Genomic DNA, 25,501 nt, shown 5'->3' with positions numbered 1-25,501 from the left:
ACTTCTTACAAATCTCTTGTTATTGTCGATAACTATTTAGGGAAAGAAGAAGAGATCGACAGATAAGCGATGAGTTATTACAATCTTCTAGTCATTGTCGATCATTTCTTGTAGTCTTTGTACGCCCATAACATCAAAAGAGGCTCTTCTGGTCATCTGAATCGGAGATCTTAGTGGACAGGTTACCAAAGTGCTCCAAAACCCCGCTTGCTTATCTACTCACCATAATCGGTAAAATACGCTGAGAATGACGATGTTATTATGAGACTTGAAGCACACTCCGTCAGTATAAGAACATCAAGAGAAGTCTTCATGGTTTGTATGTAGAGCTAACCTGTATATAGCTAGGAACCCGAATTCTTCTTTTTATATACGATACTCGTACTTATACACATGACTATGTTTGGTTTTTCAATGTGCCTCTAGGAGGTAGTCCTTCCATCGTTTTCGTGGTCTTCCCACTGATCGTCTTCCTATTGGGAAACCGTATCTCGCTGTCCTTACTACTCTTTTGTTGTCATTCGGCTTGCATCTCCGTCGTATATAGATACTTCTAGCTCTGTCCCATAGAATCTTACCATCGATTTTTCGAAGGGTTTTCATCTCCGCTGTTTCGAGCAATCTTTGTGTCCTCTCTGTGTCGGGTCGTGTTTCTGCCACGTATGTCATTATTGGTCTCATGGTCTTTGGCAATGATTTTATATAAAATAATTAATAATATTTCAGGTACAATTGATTTACGAATGCGGATACCATTTAATGTTCCTCGAAAAGCAACGAGATATCAGTTGTTGTTTGGAAAAATAAGAACATCTGTTTGCTCTCCTCTAGAGGCCATGTTGAAACTAGCGAACAATATAAATTTAGTAAAAAACATTGATTTTACAATGTCAGTTGGTTGCTTAGACGTATAGTGCAAGAGCACTTTAAACTAGTAGATGGATAACAGATATCATTAGTCTAGCTGTTTTTGTGTTAAAGTCTTCTATATCTGCCTATCAATAGTTGTGCTAATGACTGTATATATTAGTTATATTTGTTATATAAAGTTTATGATTATAACTGTCCATGTAAAAAGGTTTTAGGACCTGTTTGGATTTTTATAAATAAATAAATAAATGACTGTTTTGTAAATTCTGCCTTTCACTTCTTTTCCTATATCTTTATTTCTCCATACTGTCTCATTCAGGCAACCTGCGGCTCTGTTTGCTTTATTCACCTGATTTCCACTTCTGTTTCGAGCTTTCCGTAGCTAGATAGTGTGATACCTAGATCTTTAAACTCCATGAGTTAATCTATTACATATCTGAACCTTCAGCTCTAATTTACACCTAATGCATTTAGTCTTCTTTGGGGAAATTAACATGGAATTCGAATTTAATCAGTTAATTTTGATATGAATCTAATTGTGGTCCGCGCCGTATAAAGAATGAATTACTCACAACAATATTTTCGTCAATTAACGTTCGCATTTTGCTGCATTATTTTTAACACTTCACTTCCTGCTTGTCAAAACTAATATACTTCCATACAAAAATCTACCTAATTACAGTAATTTCACACTTGTAACACAATTTAACTCGCCAAGTTCAGTTTAGCGATCTTAGTCGAGTAATGAAGTTCATCAGCTCAGCTACTAATTACGAAATAGTGGTTAACGATTTGAATAAAAAATAAAGTCGGAGTCGTCTTTCCAATTAAAAGTTTACGGTACATGAGACAGGGTATATTCGCTTCCTTTCGAAGGTATAAGATAAGATATTCTTCAGTAAGTTACACACCAAAAGTAAATCTCAAATGATGAGTTAATTGCTCGAAATTAAGCCCTCGTAAAAATTAAACAATACAATTTTTTTAATCATCCGATATGTTTAAACAATAATATACAACAAATCTTTTGAAATTCAACATCCTCGGTAAATAGGTTGATGTGTCTTTAACTAACGTACAAAAATACTCTTCAAATTTGTTTTGGATTCGTCTAGTATTTCATCATTATCAGTAGTGCTCCACTCTGTTCTTCCTCTATCTCAACTTCTAGTTCTCATTTACATAATATGTCGGCGTCCTGATGATCAGTTTTGATAATGCGATGTATGGTATTTGGTCTAAATATGAGGGATGGTGACATTCATCATCCCAATTTTCATCTTCGGCGTACAAAGAAGCAGGCGTACAGATTGGGGCAGGAACAGGCGCAGTAGACTGTGGGAGGAACGAGGCAGAAGGTCTAGAGATTGGGGGAGGTAGCACAGATTCTGACATGAGCGGGGCAGAAGGCCTAGAGATTGGGCGAGGTAGCAGACATTTTGAACTGAGCGGCGCAGAAGACCTACAGAGATATATCTCTGACGCAACCAAACCATTGCAGTCTTTGTTTTTGTACAATTGTACAGAAATATCTGAAAAGGCGAAGGTCATTCAGGCAGCAAATCCAGGAGAGGAGTCTTCAGTTAAACGCGCTGGTGCAAGTAAACATCCATTTAAAATGCATTGTGCACGAAATCAGTGGTTTTGCAATATTGTCAGACAAAATTGTCGAATAGTTGTTTATATAAATGTATTATTGTTTTCTTTTTCTTCTTCTTCCTTCTTGTATGTAGGATTTAAAGCCTGTTTCTTCTTCAATATTCATCATCATCATCATTTGGCTCTACAACTCTATGTGAGTTTTGGCCGCGTTTACTATTTCCCTCCATTGTTGTCGGTCTTGAGCAGCTATTTCCCATTGTCGCACCCCCATTTTTCGTAGATCACTGGCTACTGCGTCCGTCCATCTCTTTTTTGGGCGACCAACTGACCTTTCCTGACCTGATCAACTGACCTGATCGGGCCTTTCCCAGAATGTTGCGTTCAGAAGTCTTTCGTCACTCGATCTTAGCAGGTGGCCCGCCCATCTTATTCGGTTTGCTTTAATGTAGCGTACTATGTTTTCATCTCCGTATTCTGTCCGGAGTTCATCATTGTGTCTTCTTCTCCATTCTCCTGTTGTCTCGTCTCTGCAAGGCCCATAGATAGTCCGCAGTATCTTTCTTTTATTATTAGCCTCATAAATTGTTTAAGTTATCGCACCATCTTTTTCTTGGTCTGCAAATACTTCTTAGTCTATTTGGTGACTTACCTCGTGCTATTCGTACTATCCTATCCTGCCATTCTATCCTATCCTGCCATATATCTGCTATTCTACTAATGTGCTCGTTCCGCTCCTCTTTCCGTTTTGTCACCCATCCATTTATGTCTTCTACATTGCTTGATCTTATGTTTTCGCTTCTTTCCCTATCCAACAGACTTTTACTTGATATTCGTCGGAGTATTTTCATCTCTGTTGTTTTTAGTAGTCGTCTTGTTTTAGATGTGTCAGGTCTTGTCTTCGCCGTGTATGTCAATGTAGGTCTAATTGCTGCTTTATAGATTCTTGCTATTGTGTCTTGTCTTAGGTGTTTGTTCTTCCAAATTGTGTCATTAAGAGATCCCGCCGCTTTACTTGCTTTTAAGCTTTGTTGTCGTACTTCATCTTCAACATCTTCATAACTGGTTATATCTATTCCCAGATATCTAAACCTTGCTTCCGGCTTTATTATTTTCCCATCAATTTCGATTTTACATCGTAGTGGGTATTTAGATGTCATACATTTGGTTTTTTCTGCTGATATTATATTGTATTTCTTGGCTGTTGTATTGAAGATGTGTGTTAATCTTTGGAAATCGTCTTCTGTCTCGGCGATTAATGCGGCGTCGTCTGCATAACATAATATGTATTTGGATTTCTTTGTTCCCCATTCTGTAACCAGGACCTCCTTTACGTACTGCTTCTATTATTTCGTCCATTATTATATTATTAAAGAGCAGTGGGCTTAACGAGTCACCTTGTCTGACTCCGCTTTGTACTGGTATAAACTGCGTTAGTTTAATATTGTTTTAATAAACATAATATAATATATTACAAGTGCCGTCAAAAATAGGACACTAAGTGCACGTAGGAGGAAGCACAAGGAAATTTTACTGTGAAACAGGTAACGAAACAAAAAACCGAAACATCTTTGAAACCCGATTGATCTGACAACGTCGCGTAATCATAGTTGTCGATCGGCCTAATCTTGGCAGTTTCAGATATTTCCGTTGACCTGTATCTTTTTTTTTGGACTTTAAAGTCAGACCTAAAAAACTTGGAAATTGACATTACTGGACAAAGGGAAAGAAATAAGAAAATCTTGTGGAATGTGGAAGCTCATGTTCATATTATTCCAGATTGAAAGTGAAAACGTGAATAAAATATCTAAATTAAATTAGTATGGCATATTTCCATAAATAAAATAATTCCACAAAAAGGTTATTGTCTAAAAAAGATACCTCTGTTAAGCTCCTTAGTTATCGGACGACGTATTCAATAATTCTTTTCACCTCTAGTCAATACATTATTGTTAAAATATTCCGTGTGTGCTCTTAACAAATAAAGATTTAATGTTTTCCCGGTACAAAATATTTTATTATTTGTGTACACTCGGATTTAAATATAAAAATGATTCAAAATCTTTTAATGCCCTCGCTATTTTTAGCGCGTTTGTTGTGAAAAAAACATAAACTTTTATTTCAGTAAACACGGGCGGTATTTTTAGGACATTTTCGAATTAAAAAATATTTTTCCCTCTAATATATTCCGTGGACGTATTGTTCGAATTGCTCTGTAGATAGACCGCACTTACAGAAAATTTGGACGCTTCTCAACGATTTGTGCGTTTTGAGTAATTGAACTGAAGTATGTGTTGCTTAACTGGACATTTATTTTTACTCGTATGCGTGGCATACGATTTATTTTTAGGATATAAAAATGCAATAACCTTTGCTTACGTTTTGATCATCTATCTTTACTGTGATATCCTATTATCGAATGTTGATAATCAAACCGGTAATAAGAGTTTTGTTTCATCTCTCCCGTTGCCAGAAGATAGTCATAGTTACCTACGACTGCACCATGGGGTCTGTAAGGGGGATTCACGCTTCACGCACTTACGGGATTCAGGTGACAGCATTGGGAGTCGGTATCTCTATACCAGTGATACTCAACCTGCGGCCCGCGGGCCGCATGCGGCCCTCTAGCGTTTTTTATGCGGCCCGAAGGCTAACTAAAGGGCCCTGAGATCAAATTATTTGTCAAATTTCACGTGTTTTTCAAATTATTTGATAGTGTGTCGATGTGTTTGAAGCGTGTTTGGGCGTGAGGCAGACAATGTAATGACGTTAATTTTAAATTATATTGAAATTTTTAAGAACTCTGATTAAAAGGCAAGGTATTATTAACTTTTAATAATAAATTATTAAAGTTAATGAACTAAATACTCATTTTAAAAATAATAAATACTTATTTACTACATTGCAACCACCCATTTAGTAATCACAAGAAAAATTCAGGTCCGGATAAACAAAAACAAATTTAAAATAATTGTGACCTTGAAACAACACCCTGTATATTAAAATTTTCAAAATTCGTCTGCACATTTGAAAAGAGCACAAAAAACTAAATTAAATTGCATTCATTTCATTTTTTTTTCGCAGATAATTTAATGACATTAATTTTGAAATTATATCGAAATATTTGTTTTGAAAGTTCGAGTTCTTGAAAATTTCGACATAATTTCAAAATTAAAGTCATTGAATTTTCTGCGTAAAAAATAGAAGCTCCATTAAAGCTCTTTTCAAATGTGCAAACCGGTTTTGAAAATTTCAATATACAGGATGTTGTTTCAAGATCACAATGGATTTATAATTTTGTTTAATCCGGACCTGGATTTTTTTTGTGATTAGTAGTTGGGTGGTTTGAGTTCTAAATGTGACATATGTCTAAAATGTGACATATGTGTACCAAATATTAAAAAAATATACAAGGTGGTTCTAAAGTTATGGGTCAAGAAAGAAATGGGCAAAATCGATAAATCACCCTGTAACTGGTTATAAAGTCTTGTGGAGCAATAAATCGAGTATGTATAGAACCGCCTCATTTACCTCTATTCACCATTCAAGTATTTCGGTTTCCCAATGATACACCCTGTATACTACTTCATCTTGATTGCGGCCCGCAAGCTGTGGCAATAGCTACAATGTGGCCCAGGAAAGAAAAAGGTTGAGTATCGCTGCTCTATACATACTTGGATTGCATTCCCAGCCTAGAAAATCCAAGTAAATCAAGACCACATACGCATCAAGGAATTCATGTCAACATAACAATCACAACACGCCCCGATTTGGGTAAAGTAGGGGGCACATGTTGAGTTTTGTTAAACATCCAGAAGGAAGTATATCCTTCCATTCAGGGAATGCGAATCCACTGCAGATGCCATCCACATAATTACACAAGACACCAAGTAATCGAGAAATGCCACAAATACAACATAGAACTTCACACCCTCTTCGTAGACTTCAGACAAGCCTTTGACTGTATTTGGAAAATATATTAGTATTTAATACAATAAAAAATAAAGATATACAGGCAAAGCTAATCATATTAACTAAAAATGATTACAAGGATCTCAAGCTAACAACAGAAGAAGGTAGCACAAACACAATAGTAATAGAAACCTGAGAGAGGCGATTTCCTGTCTTCAGTATAGCAGTAGAAGGAATAGTCAAAGCCAGCGGAATTACAGGAACTATAGTCATCATAGAAATAGTAGCATAATATACAGACAGATGACAGAGATTCTTAAGGGAAAAGATAAGGAAATATTAGAAAAGAGGTCTAGAAATTAACGAAGAAGAAACATAATATCTAATGTGCTCTAGAAGAAAAGATAACAATATGAGGAAAATCTAAAAATACACTGTTGAATAAGTTCAACAATTTAAATACTGAAGTAATTGTGAATGGCAAAAATAAGAGAAGTGCATGAAACGAATATTAGCAGGCAACAAAATATACTGGAGGTACCATAGGCTAATGAAGGACAAGAACTTATCCAGAAATACAAAACTGGAAATATACAGGGTTGCAATCAGACCAGTAGATACAGACACAGCTGAGACAATATGCGTCACAGATAAAGATGAAGAAAGATTAAGAATATACGAAAGGAAAATACTCACAAGTATTATTTATTTATTTATTTATTAACGGGATAAACCCAATACATACAAAATACAATAAAGCAGAGCTTTCGTCATAATAATGAAAATATAAAAATTAGATACACGTAAAACTACAGCTACTATAAAACACAAACATAAAAATAAAAAAAATATAAATTATTTTCAAATGATGAACACAACTGAATCAATAATTATAACAGTTAAATTTATTTAATTGTTTTTTTAAATGCAAAATTCAAGACGCCCGAGTTTTTGTTTAATAGAGGAAACTGAAGAACCAAACAGATCTAAACTGCTCGTCAAAAGTTAGGGATATAGAAAATTATGCTGATTTTCATAGTTAATTTTTTCGCGAACAGACGGATTCCGCTATTTTTTTTTATTTTAGCCTTTTCTTTAGTATTTACACAATTGTGCAAAGGTTTACTCAAACTTATTTTTTGTACTTATACCGGGTGGAAGAAAAAAATATGTTTTTCTTGTGTTAAGTTTGAGACACCCTTTAGGGAGAACGAGGTACAAATGTAAGTATATATCAGAATAATATTGTAGTCTTATGTTTTGTGAACGTGCTGTTGTTTGAATGTCCCTGATATCTTTAGAAACAAAAAAAATAGACGGTTTTGTAATTTAACATGTGTTTTAACCGAAACAAAAGTTTGAGACACCTTGTAGGGAGAAAAAGGCACAAAGGTGAGTATACCCCGATATTATGTTGTAGTCTCATATTTTTTGAATATTTTATTTTTTAATTTCTCTGATATCTTTAATAACAAAGAAACTAGACGGTATTATTCTTTAATATGTTTTTCTATGTTTCACATGTGTGATGTGACGCATGTCGTCAGTTAAAACACATATTAAAGAGTAATATCGTCTAGTTTCTTTGTTATTAAAGATATCAGAGAAATTAAAAAAATAAAATATTCACAAAATATGAGACTACAACAAAATATCGAGGTATACTCACCTTTGTGTCTTTTTCTCCCTACAAGGTGTTTCAAACTTTTGTTTCAGTTAAAACACATGTTAAATTACAAAACCGTCTATTTTTTTTATTTCAAAAAATATCAGGGACATTAAAAAAACAAAATGTTCACAAAACATAAGACTACAATATGATTTCGATATATACTCCCATTTGTACCTCGTCCTCCCTACAGGGCGTCTCAAACTTAACATAAGAAATACATTTATTTTCTTCCACCCGGTATAAGTACAAAAAAAGTTTGAGTAAACCTTTGCATAACTGTGTAAATACTAAAGAAAAGTCTAAAATAATAAAAAGAAATCAGCAGAATTTTCTATATCCCTAACTTTTGACGAGCAGTTTATTAGATGACTAAACTTGTTTCCATACAGGGTCAATCTACTAATTGGTGCATATTGACCATAATTTGTAGCATGCCGTTGTTCCTTGAATATTTGTGGATTTCGTGTCAATCTAGCAGGTATATTAAAGGATACAAGACTTAACAATTCTTCGGAGTTAATAACACCAGAGATAATTTTGCTAAGATAACAAATATCCAACATGACTCTTCTGCGTTCAAGAGTTTGTAAATTTAATCTCATTATATATTGTCATAAGTATAATTTCTACTGTTAAACCCATCTTAAAAGCTGCAAAACGTAAAAATTTGTTTTGAACCTTTTCAATATTTAGGATTTGATATGCAGAACTAGGTGACCAGGCAATAGAACCATATTCAATAATTGATCTCACGATACTGCAATATAAGATTTTTATTGTGTGAATTGACAAATCTTTTGATGAACTTAATACAAAACCCAACATCTTAAATGCCTTCGAAACAGTATGGTCAATGATGTGAGAGTAAAATGGGCTCAATAAAAATGAAAAAATGAGAAATGAGAAAAAGAATGAGCCATGGAATAAGAGACATTAAGAAGAGAGAAGATATAATTATTATCTTTATTAAAGCGCAAAGACTGAAATGGTTGGGACACATAGAGAAAACGAAAAACGATTTACTAATTAAGTAGGTCACCAGATGAAAGCCAGAAACTGAAAGATCAAGGGGAAGACCTAGTAGTAGTTGGGACGACCAGATCATGAGAGATATTAAAATACTGAAAGCGAGAAACCGGAGGGACCTATGCCCAGATCGAAGTGAGCGGGATGAAATTGTAACTGTAAAGGCATAAAACAAACTTTTGACAATACAAATAAGCAAATCTAAGAACTGTGAGTAAGGGCGGCAAATTATATTCCGTTAGGAATGAAAGGTATTGATAATGATGATGATGATATTAAAAAAAATTGTCGCCTTTCATAGTCGAGATATTTTCCATTGTAATTCTAGGCCTAGGCTATTGATTATGTATTTTAGAAAGGAACTACAAAGTTAACGAGGTTTTATTGTTTCATATAGTCAATGGACCTCTATATATGAAAAAACCGCGGAGTGCTACCATGCGTGCGTTTTTGAGAAAGGGGTGAATTAGTTCCTAGGCACAGGGCGAATTAGGGTGAGTTCTATGCACTTTTGGTACAAACACGTCTACAGGAAAATTGTTCCAGGTTAAATTTACTATCGAAGTATCAACATTTCAAAGCCAAAATAATTTTTTTTTCCAAAAATATGTTCAAAAGAAAAGCAAGAAAAAAACACGAAAGATAGCAATTTTGTTTTTTGTCCCATAACTTTTTTCCACGGGGATATAGGTATAGGCATTGCTTCATAGAAAAAAGTCTTCCATCTATTCTCTTTAAAATGACGTATGGTAGAAGTCTCTATGTTTTATAGTTTCCCAAATTTGATTTTTCAAAATTCACCACTCAGCGATTTTGGCACATTTTCCTTGTTACTTCGCAAACATTGTTCTGTAACTTTTTTTTACGCAGATTTAGGTATATGCAATGTTGCATTTAATAGAAAGAGAAGTCAATTACCTTTAAAATGGTCTATCGTAGAACGCTCTATAACTATTTTTAAGCAAGATTTGGTTTTTCAAGGTTTTATACTTTTAATGAATTTTGATATATTTTACGATTATTTTTAAATTTCTCATTATAACTTTGTTTATTGTATATTTAGGTATAGACATTATGCAATAGAAAATAAAGATTATTTTCTTTACTTTAAAATGGTGTATTGTATAATGTAGTCGGAGAGATAGAAGCGGATTTTGTGCGTGATAAGTAATATGGAAAAACTATATGGGGATATGTTGAATTAGTTGTGTACATGACTTTCACCAACTACCGGAAACCAGAGTTGGGGCCGAGGGTAGTTATAAGGGGTCAAAGTCGCGGATTTTATATTTTTTTTTATGACGCTCATGATCGAGATAGTGCACCAAAATTTGGGAATAAGTAGGTCATGACGTAACTAAGTAAAATCTCTAGGGGCGAAACGCTGCGTGGCCGACAAAGGGGTGGGGGTAGGGGTGAATATAAAAAATATAAAGGGTTTTTTGCGACGTTCGTGATTGAGATAGCGGACCAAAATTTGGGAATAAGTAGATCATGACATTACTAAGTAAAATCCCCAGAGCCGGAAACCAGAGTTGGGGGCGAGGGTAGTTATAAGGGGTCAAAATCGCCGTTTTTATTATTTTTTTTGTGACACTCATGATCGAGAGAGTGCACCAAAATTTGGGAATAAGTAGGTCATGACGTAACTAAGTAAAACCTCACGGCGTGGCACGCTGCGTAGCCGACAAAGGGGTGGGGCAGGGGTGAATAAAAAAAATACAAGGGTTTTTTTGCGACGTTCGTGATTGAGACAGTGTACCAAAATTTGGGAATAAGTAGACCATGACATAACTAAGTAAAATCCTCAGAGCCGAAAATCAGAGTTGGGCATGAGGGTAGTTATAAGGGGTCAAAATCGCCGTTTTTATTATTTTTTTTGTGACGCTCATGACCGAGATAGTGCACCAAAATTTGGGAATAAGTAGGTCATGAAGTAACTAAATACAATATCCAGGGATGGAACGCTGCGTGGCCGATAAAGGGGTGGAGGTAGGTGTGAATATAAAAAATATAAGGGGTTTTTGCGACGTGCTAGATTGTGATAGTGCACCAAAATTTGGGAATAAGTAGACCATGACTTAGCTAAGTAAAATCCCCAGAGCCGGAAACCAGAGTTGGGGATGAGGGTAGTTTTAAGGGGTCAAAGTCGCAGTGTGTATTATTTTTTTTGTGACCCGGCACAACATTTGTCCCCCACGGAGCGTTCCGCCCCTGGAGATTTTACTTAGTAATGTCATGATCTACTTACTTCCAAATTTTGGTACACTATCTCGATCACGAACGGCAAAAAAACCCCCATATATTTTTATACTCACCCCTACCTACCACCACTTTGTACCCCAAGCAGCGTTCCGCCCCTGAAGATTTTACTTAGTTACGTCATCACCTACTTACTCCCAAATTTTGGTGCACTATCTCCATCATGAGCGCCACAAAAAAAATAATAAAAACCGCGACTTTTACCCCTTACAACTACCCTCGTCCGCCACTCTGGTTTTCGCCTCTGGGAATATTACTTACTTATGTCATGATCTACTTATTCCCAAATTTTGGTGCACTATCTCAATCACTAACGTCGCAAAAACCCCCTTACATTTTTTTATATTCACACCTGCCCCACCCCTTTGTCGGCAACGCAGCGTTCTACTCCTGGAGATTTTACTTAGTTACGTCATGACCTACTTATTCCCAAATTTTGGCGCGCTATCTCGATCATGAGCGTCACAAAAAAATATAATAAAAAACGGAACTTTGACCCCTTTTAACTACCGTCCTTCCGCACTCTGGTTTCCGGCTCTGGGGATTTTAATTATTTATGTCATGGTCTACTTATACCCAAATTTTGGTGCACTATCTCAATCACGAACGTCGCAAAAAAACCCCTTATATTTTTTATATTCACCCCTACCCCCACCCCTTTGTCGGCCACGCAGCGTTGAGCCCCTAGAGATTTTACTTAGGTACGTCATGACCTACTTATTACCTACTTATTACCTACTTATTACCTACTTATTACTTATTACCAAATTTTGGTGCACTATCTCGATCATGAGCGTCATAAAAAAAATAATAAAATCCGCGACTTTGACCCCTTATAACTACCCTCGGCCCCAACTCTGGTTTCCGGCCGTTGGTGAAAGTCATGTACACAACTAATTCAACATATCCCCGTATAGTTTTTCCATATTACTTATCACGCACAAAATCCGCTCCCAGCTCTTAGACTAATGGTTCTAGGACTAGTTGTAAACAAGATATGCTTTTTCAAAGTGTGACATATAAGTAAGTTGGAACCATATGGAAAACTTTTTTATTATTAAGTTTATGAAAAAAAGTTATTCTTTATGAAATGGTCTGCATAGTCTAAAACCTAAGATGCAATCATCAGATATAAAATTTTATCAATAGTGTACGAGGTATGTTAAAAAATATCAATTTCGCTCAAGAGTAAAGTACCTTTATATTTCACAATATCGAAAAGTGTATTAAGAAAAGTTATTTGTAATTACAAATTATGTTATAATGTGCAGTTATATTCTTCTAATTGAAAAAAATAATTTTTTTTTTAATTTTTTTCAATTTACGGCTACACTTGGATATCCTACGGATATCTTGATTAAAAATAGTCCTAGAATTTTTTGCAATACACTATTTTGTAAAGAAAATATGCTTTTTTTTATTTCACCATACCCAAATATACAAGAAAAAGAGTCATAATGAAAAATTTAAAAAATATCAAAAATCATTAAAAGTATAAATCCTTGAAAAAGCATAACTTGCCTAAAAATAGTCCCACAGCCTTATACAATAGACCATTTTAAAGGCAATTACTTTTCTTCCTACTAAATGTACCATTGCATATACCTAGAAATGCGTAGAAAAAAGTTACAGAAGAACAATGTTTGCGAAATAATGGGGAAAATGGACCAAAAATGATGTGAGCGGCGAACTTTGAAAAGCCAGGCCCTGGATTCCGTGCACTGTAGATATCTACATGTCGCTTTCTATTGGTGTCAATTTTCGTAAAAATATTTGAATTTTAGCTTTAATTGAATTATATTCTAGTTTTGCTAGGTTATACTCTAATTGATGCTGAAGTGAGACTTAGTAAAACAAGAAAATATTTGAATTAAAACTAAAAATTCAAATATATTGACATTAATAGAAAGCGATATGCGCAGTGTCAATATATTTTAATTTTTAGTTTTAATTCAAATATTTTCTTGTTTTACTAAGTCTCACTTCAGCATCAATTAGAGTATAACCTAGCAAAACTAGAAAATAATTCAATTAAAGCTAAAATTCAAATATTTTTACGAAAATTGACATCGATAGAAAGCGACATGTAGATATCTACAGTGCACGGAATCCAGGCCCAGTTTCGAAAACTGTAAATCCTAGAGACTTTTACCAAACGTCATTTAAAAGAGGAAGGATGAAAGTTATTTTTCGCTGAAGCAATGCATATACCTGTACCTCTGTGGAAAAAGTTATGGGGCAAAAAACAAAATTTCTTTTTTTCGTGTTTTTTTCTTGCTTTTCTTTTGAGTATATTTTTGTAAAAAAAATATTTTGAAATTTAAAATGTGATATTTTGAAAGTAAATTTAATCTGGAACAATTTTCCTATAGACGTGTTTGTACCAAAAGTGCATCGAACTCACCCTAATTCACCCTGTGCCTAGGGACTAATTCACCCCTTTCTCAAAAACGCACCCATTTAAATGGTAGCACTCCGGGGTTTTTCAAATTTTGAGTTACATTGACCATATGAGACAATAAAATCCCGTTAACGTTGTAGTTCCTTTTAGCTCTCTTATTTTGAACATAATCAATAGCCTATTCTTTCTGGCATAAATTATAAACTGACAGAATCAATAAGGAAAGACACTTCCCGCACCCAAATTGCTTTCAAATCATCTGTTACCCAATACCAAAACTAATTTGCCATTTTATATAAACATATTTTTCGTACATACTAATCACTTCTACGAGGACGAGTCACAATAACGTCTTCTTCCTTTTACCTTGAAACATAAAAGACAAATCCGGCATATAAATGGCGTTTAAAATCTTCAATATTATTATATCCTTCGGAGTTTTTCTAGTTAGTCACGCTACTGGTATTTGGCTAGACATTTTTGTTGCGCAAATTGTTATGGTTCGTCGTCCTTTTATTTTAAATAGTAAGAGCTAACAAACAAAGAAGCGTAACCTTTTATTAATTCAACTATAAATAATTAAAACTACGGGATACATTGTGTTTCAATTGAACCAAAGTATGTAATAATTTGTCGTATAAAATTTAGAGCCATCGAAAAAAAAAGTCGTTTTAAGAAGGCCGTGAAATCGTTTATTTTCACTGCTCGACAGTAGCGTAGTCACCATGCAGAATTATGGAAAAATTATATTAAACATCAACTTCATAATGCAACATGCAAACCAAGATAGGGATAGACGGAGAGACAGCATACAAAGAGTCTACACCTGATCACAGGGCCCCCGCTACCATATGTGCAAATTGTGCAATGCACACGGGCGCCATCCTTTAGGAGCGCCAAAACCCGGGGTCAAAAATTGCAAAAAAAGCAAAGAAACAAAAAACAAAAATTAATTTTAAAATAAAAGTTGAGAAATTAAATAGTATACAGTTTAAACACACACTAAATTTGATTAGTATATTATTAAGTTACAGCCGATTTCCATTTGCGAGAACATGTCAGAAGTCAGGCATTTTAATTTATTTTGTTATGCTTTTATTCTGTTTGTTTCATTTTGATATTTAGCGTACTAATAATAGTCCATTTACTCACGGTTTTTGTTGTAAATTTTAAAGAACCGCTTGGATTGACATACAATTTGTCATACACATAGCTAACAAGAAAAGAAGTGATACCTACTGTGCCGATGTGTGCTTTTACTCTAGAGGTAAAAGGGGTATTCTCAGGGGAATACGCCCGAGAATACCTGGGGGTATTCTCTGGGGTGAGAAAACATTCGTTCAAAATAAGTCCGGAATTGGATAAACTCACTAATTCTAAGCAACTTTTGTTATATAGAGATTTTCACTAAGTCAATTCTTTTCGAGTATTTGCGACTCAGTATTCATTTTTCAACAAAAAACCCCGTTTTTAGACGGTTTTTCGCAATTAAAAAATAATTAATTTATCGAAAAAATGCTCAGCAAAAATACAGCTTACAAGAAAGTGAAAAAATAATTTATATATGAAGTCTGTAAAACCCAGTAGAAAGCACAGTTGTAGCTAATGAAAAGTAGGTTCTTGTTCGTCAATTTCCAAATGGAATATTTCAACGTAAAATAACCAAAAAATTAAGCACTTTTCGGGGAAAACTCATTACAACTTCTTTAAAATGTTTAAGAATAGCTTTATTTATATGATCTGTAAGTTTCATCGGTTTAAAGTGCTCTTTTTGAAAAAAATTGGTTTTAAAGTAATTTTTTTTTCAATCTTGAAAAAATTTCTTTTTCCAAATAACTTTAAAATTGAAGTGATACCAAAAATCTCAAGCAGTAAAAAAATGTAGATTATGCTTTTCTGAATATTTTGGATGTTTTGTTTTCCTGTAAAACAAAAATTGGAAGATATGGTTCCATATCAAATCCCTGTTCAAATTTTGCATACACCCATGATTAGTGACTCGTTCAGCCCTTTCGCCCTTTTACATACAAAAGCACTTTGAACCGATGAAACTTCAGATCATATAAACAATACATAAGTAAAGTAACTTGTGGTGAAGCGGTAACGATTAATTTCATTTGGGATGCTAATTAGGGGGTGGTTTACATGATCTTTTTACCAAAAAAGGACCAACATTATTTTTAACTTACTTACTTTTGATGTTAAAAAATATAGCTTCTTTTAAACACTTTAAAAAAGTTTTTTCTAAATATAACTATAACAATATGTAATTTCTTTAGCCTTTCGCGTACAATTTAATTTTTTTATGAATTATTTTGCGTTCCGTGTCCTAACTAGTTCTTTTTGTTACAGGGTCGTGTCGTTCTTGAAGAAAATAATCGTGGATCGATCAAGTTATGGCCCCACCCCATTCTCGTCATTTACTAGCGTGGACATTGCCAACTGCAGTCGTTTTACTCAGCTATTTGTGGTACAAAAGGAAGAGAATTGGAGCTCGAAGTGACCCAGGCGATAATAAATCACCTACACATAAAGAAGAAGTGTTCACAGATAAATCTCTAGAAGAAGAATTGAAAGAAGCCGACGAGCACGACTCTTCTCAATCTTCGCCGAACAAAACGTTTTCGAGATCACTCTCCGGGGTAGAATCGACTCCTATAGATATAATCATACCGCCCGAGTTAAGGGCTACGAAGTCTACTCCACGTATCGTCTCGGACGAAGATCTCGATTTGGAAATCGAGAAGATCAAGTCGATGAAGAACGGTGCACTGTTTCCCGCTAAACTAGACTCACCAGTGACCAACAAATCCAAATCGTCCACCTACAGAGACAACAAAGAAAGCAAACCCAAGTCGAAAAAGAACCAGAAGAAAGAAGCAGGAAAGATGGCCCAAAAGGATATCGCTATCGTCGAAGAGAAATTGACTTCTCTGAAAATTAGTAAAAATAAAGAAACTCCCAAAAAGAGGGAGCATAAACATAGTAGTAGTAAAAAAGATACGGAAGAACTGCAACGACAGAACAGTGAAAGAGACTCAGCTAACCACAGTCCCTCCGATGTGATGTTGGCTAGCCCTTCATTGAGCAGTATTTCAGACAACCACAGTGAGGTAAGTCGCTTTAAAATCTTAATATTTGTTATATAGATAAAATCCATAAAGAAATGAGTTTCTTGTAATCGGTTGTATACCATAAATCACAAAAATGTGTTAAAAAATTATTTATAAAAGGTTTAAAGAAACCCTACATCACACACCCTGGGCTACATCATAACGTTTTCGGAATGACAATTTCATCATCAGTGCTGTTTACAAGGTATACTATACATGGTTGGGCCACTGAAAATATCTAGGTGAAAACCCTTTTAATGGTGTAAAGTTATGTTACATTATTTATGTTTATTATTTTTCCCTGAGGACCAGCACCCATATAGTTGGACTATGGCGTTGCCATGGTGTAAAATTTCGAACATCACATAATATCTGCAACAATGCAACATTAAAATAACTTAACACCATTGTAGGCAGGCCGCACATCAAAGAAACATGAAACGTAAATCACGTTTCATGGAAATAAAACACTGCTAAACAAATAGACGTCCGGCCATTTATGAAACTTTCTAAAAATAAAAATGTGTTATGAGCATGAATCACACTCGTTTCATTGGTAGGCTGACTTCAAGATTTGTTTAGCCGTGTTTAATTTTCATGAAACGTGTTTTACGTTTCATGTTTCATGTTTTTTGTTTCATGTTTCGTTGGTGTGCAGCTTGCCTAAGGGGTTTTCACCCATATATTTTTAGTGGCTCAACCATGTATACTTTGTAAACAGCACTGATGGTGGAATTGTCATTCCGAAAACCATCTGTGATGTAGTCCGAAAGGGTCTTTTTAATAAATATACCTTTTATATGGGATTTTTTATTCAATTTTTGTTAAGTGGATGTTTTGTTGTTAGTGTAACTGCGTATGGTGATTCAAAGACTAGGAAATAAACTGTTATTCGATTTCGTGTGAATTTTATATTTAAAATAGGTGCCATTGATCACGGAATGATTGAATGAACAGAAAATACTGACGTAAATCGTAACAGACAAACTTTAAACAAACAGTTGTTCCTACTATCTAAATGTGCACTGTACAAGGTTCATTCGATAAGTATCTAGCATACTCGAGGATGACGCTAGTACATAAAAAATTATGGACGTTCAAAAAATACTACTGAATCCAATATGATCGAAAAATTCCAACGTACTGAATGCCATCCTCCTCTATGTCTTCTCCGTCGTAAGAATATTTACTATTTCTGTCCCATTATCTCCGCTGTGCGTGTTGCTTGGGAGAGTGAGTAACCAATCATGTCCTTTATTTGATCCGACCGTGTCGTACTGGAGATCTTCCTATGATTTTTGGCCCGCTACGTTACCTTCAACTATCATGCGTTCCATGCCTTCTCTTCTAGTTATATAGATGTCCAAAATTTCTCAGTATATTTTGGTTGATAGTTGTGGTGAGTCTAGATTTTAAGTTAAGTTCTTGTATGGTTGTTCTCAGAGCCTTCTTTCAGTGCGTCACAAGTGACAGAAAAAAAGGTACGTCCGTGATTATACACATTTATAATATTTATTCTAGTTGTTGATAGGTGGCGCTATATTCGAAAAAAAATGATTTACCTATTATCTATACGACTATAATCCCCAACATTTCAAGCTGGAGTATGGAGTTTTTTGATCATTTGTATTAGTTGAAGATTGTTATTCACATGCTTTTACATCAACTAAAATCTAAAACTAAACTCATTATTTTTACTCCTGTATTGCCTTAAATTAAATTTCAGCACGTAAAGCCTGCAAATAATACTACTAGATGTACTGTTTGTTGAAGACTAAAAAGTGCTATATCAAATGATGTCTTTTTTGCAACCCATCCTTACGAACTACTAAGGATGTTACTAGTGGAGATCAACATTATCCAATAATAACTTTTTTCAACTAAATATTCTTTTCTCATGAGCATCTTTCAGTGCGTCACAGTTTTTCGATTTCTTTCTAACGCATTAAATTGTATGTGACAGAAAAAAAGGCACGTCAGTGATTACAGACATTTATAATATTTATTCTAGTTGTCGATAGATGACGCTATAATCGAAAAAAAATTATTTACGAATTATATAATATATCTACGAATATAATCTGTACAATTTATAACACTATACAAATCAAAGAAAATACCATTTTATAAATGCAATAAACACAATTGATTTGTTTTTATGCCAAATTGCAAATAAAATGCGACAATTGTCAGATTTAACTAAAATGTCATGTTAGAATAAATATTATAAATGTGTATTATCACGGACTTACCTTTTTTTCTATCATTTGTGACGCACTGAAAAATGCTCATGAAAAGGACCATATCAATCCATGACACACTTTTCGGAAGCAAAAGAAAGTTAAGGATGTTACTAGTGGAGATCAACATTATCCAATAATAACTTTTTTCAACTAAATATATTATCAATCCATGACACACTTTTCGGAAGCAAAAGGTAGCTGTGGTAGATGATTTTTTAACACATTTACAAAACAGATGCATAACATAGAGAAATGTTTGAAAAGTATTGGAAGTATAATCAAGACTTGCATCATATATTTATAGATTTCAAACAGGCTTATGACTCAATTAATCGTGGACGCTAACAAAAAGAGAAGTAAATAAATTGCTGCTGTGGGAACGTAAAATCCCTCGAGTGATATACGGCCCTTGCAGAGACATCATGACAAACAAATGGAGGCGAAGACATAATAACGAGTTAGTCTCTCTTCGGAAAGAAAAATCTAGTCAGATTTAAAGGCTAATAGACTAGATGGGCAGGGCATTTCATACGCAGTAACGACAATCGCTTTATAAACAATGTGTTTTGGAAAAGACCAGATGGGAAAAAGTCTGTAGGACGGCCTAGATAAAGGTGGAAAGATGCAGTCAGAGAAGATCTGGAGAAAATGGGAGCGAGACACTGAGAAATAGTGGCACAGGACCGACAAACATCTAAGTCAATAATAAACGCGACAAAGACTCACCAAGAGTTGTAACCCCATTGATGATATGATGATGATCCGTAACAGATCACACAACATCTAACGGATCTACGATCCTTTCATTGTGCAGACCTTCTGAACACTTTTTAAAAACGTCCTGAACTCTCAATAATCACAGAAGTATAAACTGAGGTGTTTCTGTTTGGAATATTCAGTTAGTGTGTATCTAGTACAATTCTTTGTGAGTCTTAGGACTTCTGATTTTAGTGTGGCTAAGTTCTCTAGTCCTGTGGAAGAAGCTGTCATTAGTGAAGTATTCAAAAGACATTGCAACAACATATTTTGCGACTCGCATTAAAAACCTGCATGTGGAAAATGTGAGAAGAATCGTACCTTCTAGACCAAGAGGCAACGCTGAAAAATCTATTTGAATTTACTAAAGCTATATTTTTCACAGTTAATTACTGTGAGTGTGTAGATAAACATACTGCGGTCGGTCAAGCGAAACGTAGAACAGGGGTTACTGAGAGGGTATCAAAGTTGCTTTCCTACGAAGGTAATTATTTCCATTTACTAAGGCTGAAAATCAGTACACACATTCTAAATTAAATATAAATAAAAGTTATTATAGTCGGTCATCTGTACGACGGGACAGAGCCGGTCGGTCGGCCCCAATAGTCGATTGAGGAAATGAAGTATTTCGGCTCGCAATTTTTTCTTCCAGCATGGATTTACTTGAAATTTTCACAGAAGGTAGGGAATAGTCCAAGGATCATTATTTATATATCATGCCGCTATCATACGCTACAACCTTGGGGTGGTTGCCACCCCATCTCGGGGTGGGACTTTTTTATTACATTTTAACCGAGTAATTCGATGGAAAAAGTGATTCTAAGAAAAACATGTTTTTTACATTTTCTTCGTAAAACTAATATTGTTTGAGTTATTCGCGCTTGAAAATAACAGTTTTTCGACGAAAAATCGACTTTTTTACAGGGTTTTTTTGAGAATACCTCGAAAAATATGCATTTAATCAAAAAAACTTTAGATATCGAAATTGTGTCTTTTAGTAACACAAACCAAATTATTTTCCTATAATATCTTTAAGACCAATACAAACCGAGATACGGCATGTTAAAGGTTAGCTTTTTTCGTCAAATGCATAATTTGAAATATTCAAAGCCAAATAATGGGAAAAATTTGCATTTTTCAAGGAAACTTAAATAATCTTTTTTCAAGTATACAATTAGAGCTTTCAAACAAAAATAATAAAAAGTTTTTAACATGAAAATTAAGCGACTTATAATCAAAAAAATGTCGGTACCTGCTTTTCTCTACGAAAAAATCAGTGAAAACAACCCCCTAACTACCTTCCTAATTCAAAATTGGTCTTTACCTTTCTGTAGTTCCATTTATATTTATATTATCAATACACTCAAGGAGATTGACCTATTTAAAATGTCTAATTTTGGAAAAATTGGACTTTAAAGAAAAATTGATTTTTTGCAATTTGGTATTTTTCAACTTTTACTTCAAAATATCTCCGAAAACACTGAAGATACGAAAAAAATTATAAACTACTAAATTGTAGCTTTTTTAATGACTAAAATTACCCTTTACATAGAATTTCATTACAGTGAATAGTTAGCCAGATAGAGCTGTTTAAAACCTCTATTTACCAGCAAACACCACCTTATTCGAGCCCTTTAAACCCGCCCAATTAAAAACTAAGGGATCTTATGGAATCTAATTTACACAGTCTTATAGCTCTTTAAAAATCCTACAAAATCATTTTTGAAGAAACTTTTTATCGCCAATATAGAATATTTTTCAAGGTATTCTCAAAAAACCCTCTAAAAAAGTTGATTTTTTCGTCGAAAAACTGTTATTTTCAAGCGCGAATAACTCGAAAAATATTAGTTTTACGAAGAAAATGTAAAAAACATTTTTTTCTTAGAATCCCTTTTTCCATCGAATTACATGGTTAAAATGTAATAAAAAATTCCCACCCCCCGAGATGGGGTGGCAACCACCCCCAAGGTTTTAGCGTATGATAGCGGCATGATATAGAAAATGATCCTTGGACTATTCTCTACCTTCTGTGAAAATTTCAAGTAAATCCATGCTGGACGAAAAAATTGCGAGCCAAAATGCTTCATTCCCTCAATCGACTATTGGGGCCGACCGACCGGCTCTGTCCCGTTATACAGCTGACCGACTATAATAACTTTTATTTATATTCAATTTAGAATGTGTGTACTGATTTTCAGCCTTAGTAAATGGAAATAATTACCTTTGTAGGAAAGCAACTTTGACACCCTCTCAGTAACCCCTGTTCTACATTTCGCTTGACCGACCGCAGTATGTTTCTCTACACACTCACAGTAATCAACTGTGAAAAATCTAGCTTTAGTAAATTCAAATAGATTGTTCAGCGCTGCCTCTCCGTCTATTCTTCTTATTGTAGTTCCTTCTCCTATTGGAGGTTGGCTATCCGTACCTTATTGGCAGCTGCTCTGAAAATATCTACTGAGCTGCAACTATGCCACTCTCTTAGGTTTCTCAGCCAGGAAATTCTTCTTCTACCTATGGATCTTTTACCCTTAATTTTACCTTGCATTATGAGCCGTATTCCCATTTCGAACCTCTGGTAATGTGGCCTAAATATTCCAGCTTTCTTGTTTTGATGTTCTTTATCACCTCGCAATCCTTCTGTAGCCTTCTTAACACTTCTGCATTTGTAACTCGTTGTATTCATGGTATTTTTAAAATCCTTCTATAGCATCACATCTCAAATGCTTCCAACTTCTTTATATTGTCTACGTTTAGTGTCCAACTTTCCATTCCATACAACAATCATATCATATCTAGCATCTTAAGGCTCTTATCCTCAGCTCCAGAGGAAGGTCTCGATTAACAAACATTTTTTTTATTTTTCTAAATGCATGTCTTGCAATTTCAATGCTTGTCCTGATTTCTCTAACTTGGTCATTGTTTTCATTTACCTAGGTTCAAGGCCGGATCCAGGATCGATTTTTGGGAGGGGCCATAAACTTTTTTTAGGTAGGGTACCAGGGGGCCTGGGGGTAATTAAAAAAAAATAGCGTTACAATGATGGTGAGTTTTAAGGCAATTTTCACATATTTTTGAGTGCCATAAAGACATTCAAAACTTATCGTTATTAAAGTATTATTAATAAGTATCGATTCCTACACATTTCTTCGGATCCAAGTGCAGTTTTTTCAACAAGTTTAATACTATTTTTCCCAATGCTTCTCCTGTCAGACATTGTTTCCATTTTTCTGGATTTTCACAATTATTTTTATGTTCTCATAAGCGTCCATGAACTTTTGACAAAGTCTTCACAAAATGTTACTGTGTATGTATCTCGAAAGCTCTTCCACGTAGGATACATCGGTCGTTTCGTCAAATATGACAGAGTAACAATTTGCACTTTGACCCTGATTCATTATTTGTTTAATTATTTCTTCACCACAACATGTTATCAATTGATTTAGACTGGCGCTACTAATGTATGTTGCTCGGGAAGATGCCGTGGATAGATGTTGTTTAAGAGTCTTATCTGGTGATGCGATTTTAAACCTTAACAATTCTCCTCATTCACGGGCGCCCATTTAAAAAATTTTAAGGGGGAGGGGGGGCAGGCGTGATGATGTTGCACATTACATTTTGTATTCTTTGGATTACCATAATATATATTTTAAAGCATCCGAAAAGCTAGGCATCTTAGAGGAATATGTTGTCGACGTAAGAACACTATAGACTCTACTATTGATCGTAGTCTTTCTCTATTTTCTTGTGTCTGTTTAGACCTCTGAGAGCCTATCTGGTTAATGACTGATTTTTGCTGGTTGAGATAACTTTGTACAAAATCCAGCCCAACCTGAACGCACTCCTTGAGGTATGTTTTTTCATGGGTTTGTATGGCTCCGTCTTTGCCAATGAGTTTGGCGAAAAATGTTAAAGGTTTCGTGACAAGGCTTTGGGCTGTCATCCCTTTATTGTGACCATATTTTTCATTAGAAAAATAAAACGCAATACTGGCAAAACAATCCTTTTTGAATGTGCGAAGGTACCAACAAACTTTGTTCTGGTCACCCAAGTATAACTCCTCATTTCTTTTTCATTCTTTGTGAGTACAGAATATGGAAATTGATACGATTTTGATGGCTGCCAAGGTAGTTCTAACAATTGGCACTTGTAAAAATGTACTGTAAAATGATCAACATTTTGTTTTACAAAACATCCTATGCCATTCTTGAAGCTTCCGTTACTGCTTTTGTTCAATTGTAGTTCAGAAGACATATTTATCCCCTCTTTTTTTCACATATATGTGTTTGAAACTAAAAACATTTGAACTACAAATATTTTAATTTCTATTTTTTTTAATTCTCGGAGGGGGCCATGGCCCTCTCTCTGGATCCGCCACTGCCTAGGTTACCCATGTTCCCAGATATTTATAGTTATTCACTCTTTCTACTTGTTTTTCCCTCGATATATAACCTTTTTAACGTATGTTGCTTAAAAATAATCATAAACTTGCTTTTCTTAACGTTCTATTTACTAATCAGTGAAGTGCTTCTAGCTAGACTGTCTGCAAAAATAGCGGTGTCGTCTGCGTATCAAGATTTTTCCGTTTATTGATATACCTTGTTCTTCCTCTGATATTGCTTCCTTAAAAATAGCTTCGCTGTACAGATTGACTAACAATGGAGACAACACGCAACCCTGTCTAATACCTCTTGATTTCTATGGTTTCTGTTTCGACATTTTTGATTCTAACCTTTGTTTTTTGATTCCAATACAGATTGACAATAACCCGTATAATATACATTCTTTTCTTTTAAAGTTCTACGAGTTTCTGATGTCTTATTCTATCAAAAGCCTTTTGATATTAATCTAATAAAGCAGACATAGAGATCCTGGTTCATATCTACATATCCCTTACTGTTAACAAAATTTGCTCGTTATTTCACGGTAAAAGTTCGACAAAAACAACCGCTACTCATTATTATATACCTGGATATCTCATACAATTATTAACCCACCTCTAAACTGATAAGACTTTGACGTGGTTAAGCATTCGCGTATTATTGTTTAGTCGGTCCTTAGTACTTCGGTGTTAACAATATGTCGTAGTGCCGATTCTTATCTATTCAATGGATATTTCGAATTTATCGAATTGCGTTGGAGATGACACTTATGATCGACAAACACTCCAAGGTACTTTTTTTCAAACTAGATACCTACTTACATAAATTAATAAAAAGTTAAAAAGAATTAGAGTAGTTATGGTTTTCTATACATTTGGTACACTTGGCATATTTAAATTGCCAACTAGTGCTATTTGTTTATCTCTTTAATTGTCTATTTAAATATATTAGTGTTTTTGTTTATGTGCATGACGCACTTACTGTTCAGTTGAAACTATCCAAAATGGTTATATCGTTAGACCTTATTCCGAACACTCCAAAAACTGTCAATTTTTTGAAGAATTAAAATACTTTTTATTGGTAACAGATGTTGTCATACGTGGCATTCAGAGATGTGTATAAAAATATCGATGGTACCCTAATAAGGTTCTGTGACGATAACTAAAGGTATTCCTGCATAAAAGTTGAACAGATTACTTTTTTAGTATTGAAATAAATTTAAACTTGAAAAAGTGATGAATTAGTTTTATGATAACTGTTATTCC

General features: G+C 34.5%; 1 protein-coding gene across 4 annotated transcripts in view; it reads left to right on the top strand.

Annotated features, from left to right (window-relative positions):
* Positions 1 to 25,501, top strand: part of LOC114326210 (KH domain-containing protein akap-1) — a 205,611-nt gene that overhangs the window by 144,414 nt on the left and 35,696 nt on the right. For all 4 annotated transcript variants that reach the window (XM_028274490.2, XM_050646190.1, XM_028274491.2 and 1 more), the window contains one exon: positions 16,095 to 16,855. In XM_028274490.2, the coding sequence (XP_028130291.1) occupies positions 16,139 to 16,855 (717 nt within the window). In that variant the 5' untranslated portion in view covers positions 16,095 to 16,138. The remainder of the gene's footprint in view (positions 1 to 16,094; positions 16,856 to 25,501) is intronic.

The sequence above is a fragment of the Diabrotica virgifera genome, chromosome 3 (genome assembly GCF_917563875.1).
Source record: "Diabrotica virgifera virgifera chromosome 3, PGI_DIABVI_V3a".
NCBI lineage: Eukaryota > Metazoa > Arthropoda > Insecta > Coleoptera > Chrysomelidae > Diabrotica > Diabrotica virgifera.
This window is presented reverse-complemented; position numbering and strand designations above follow the sequence as displayed.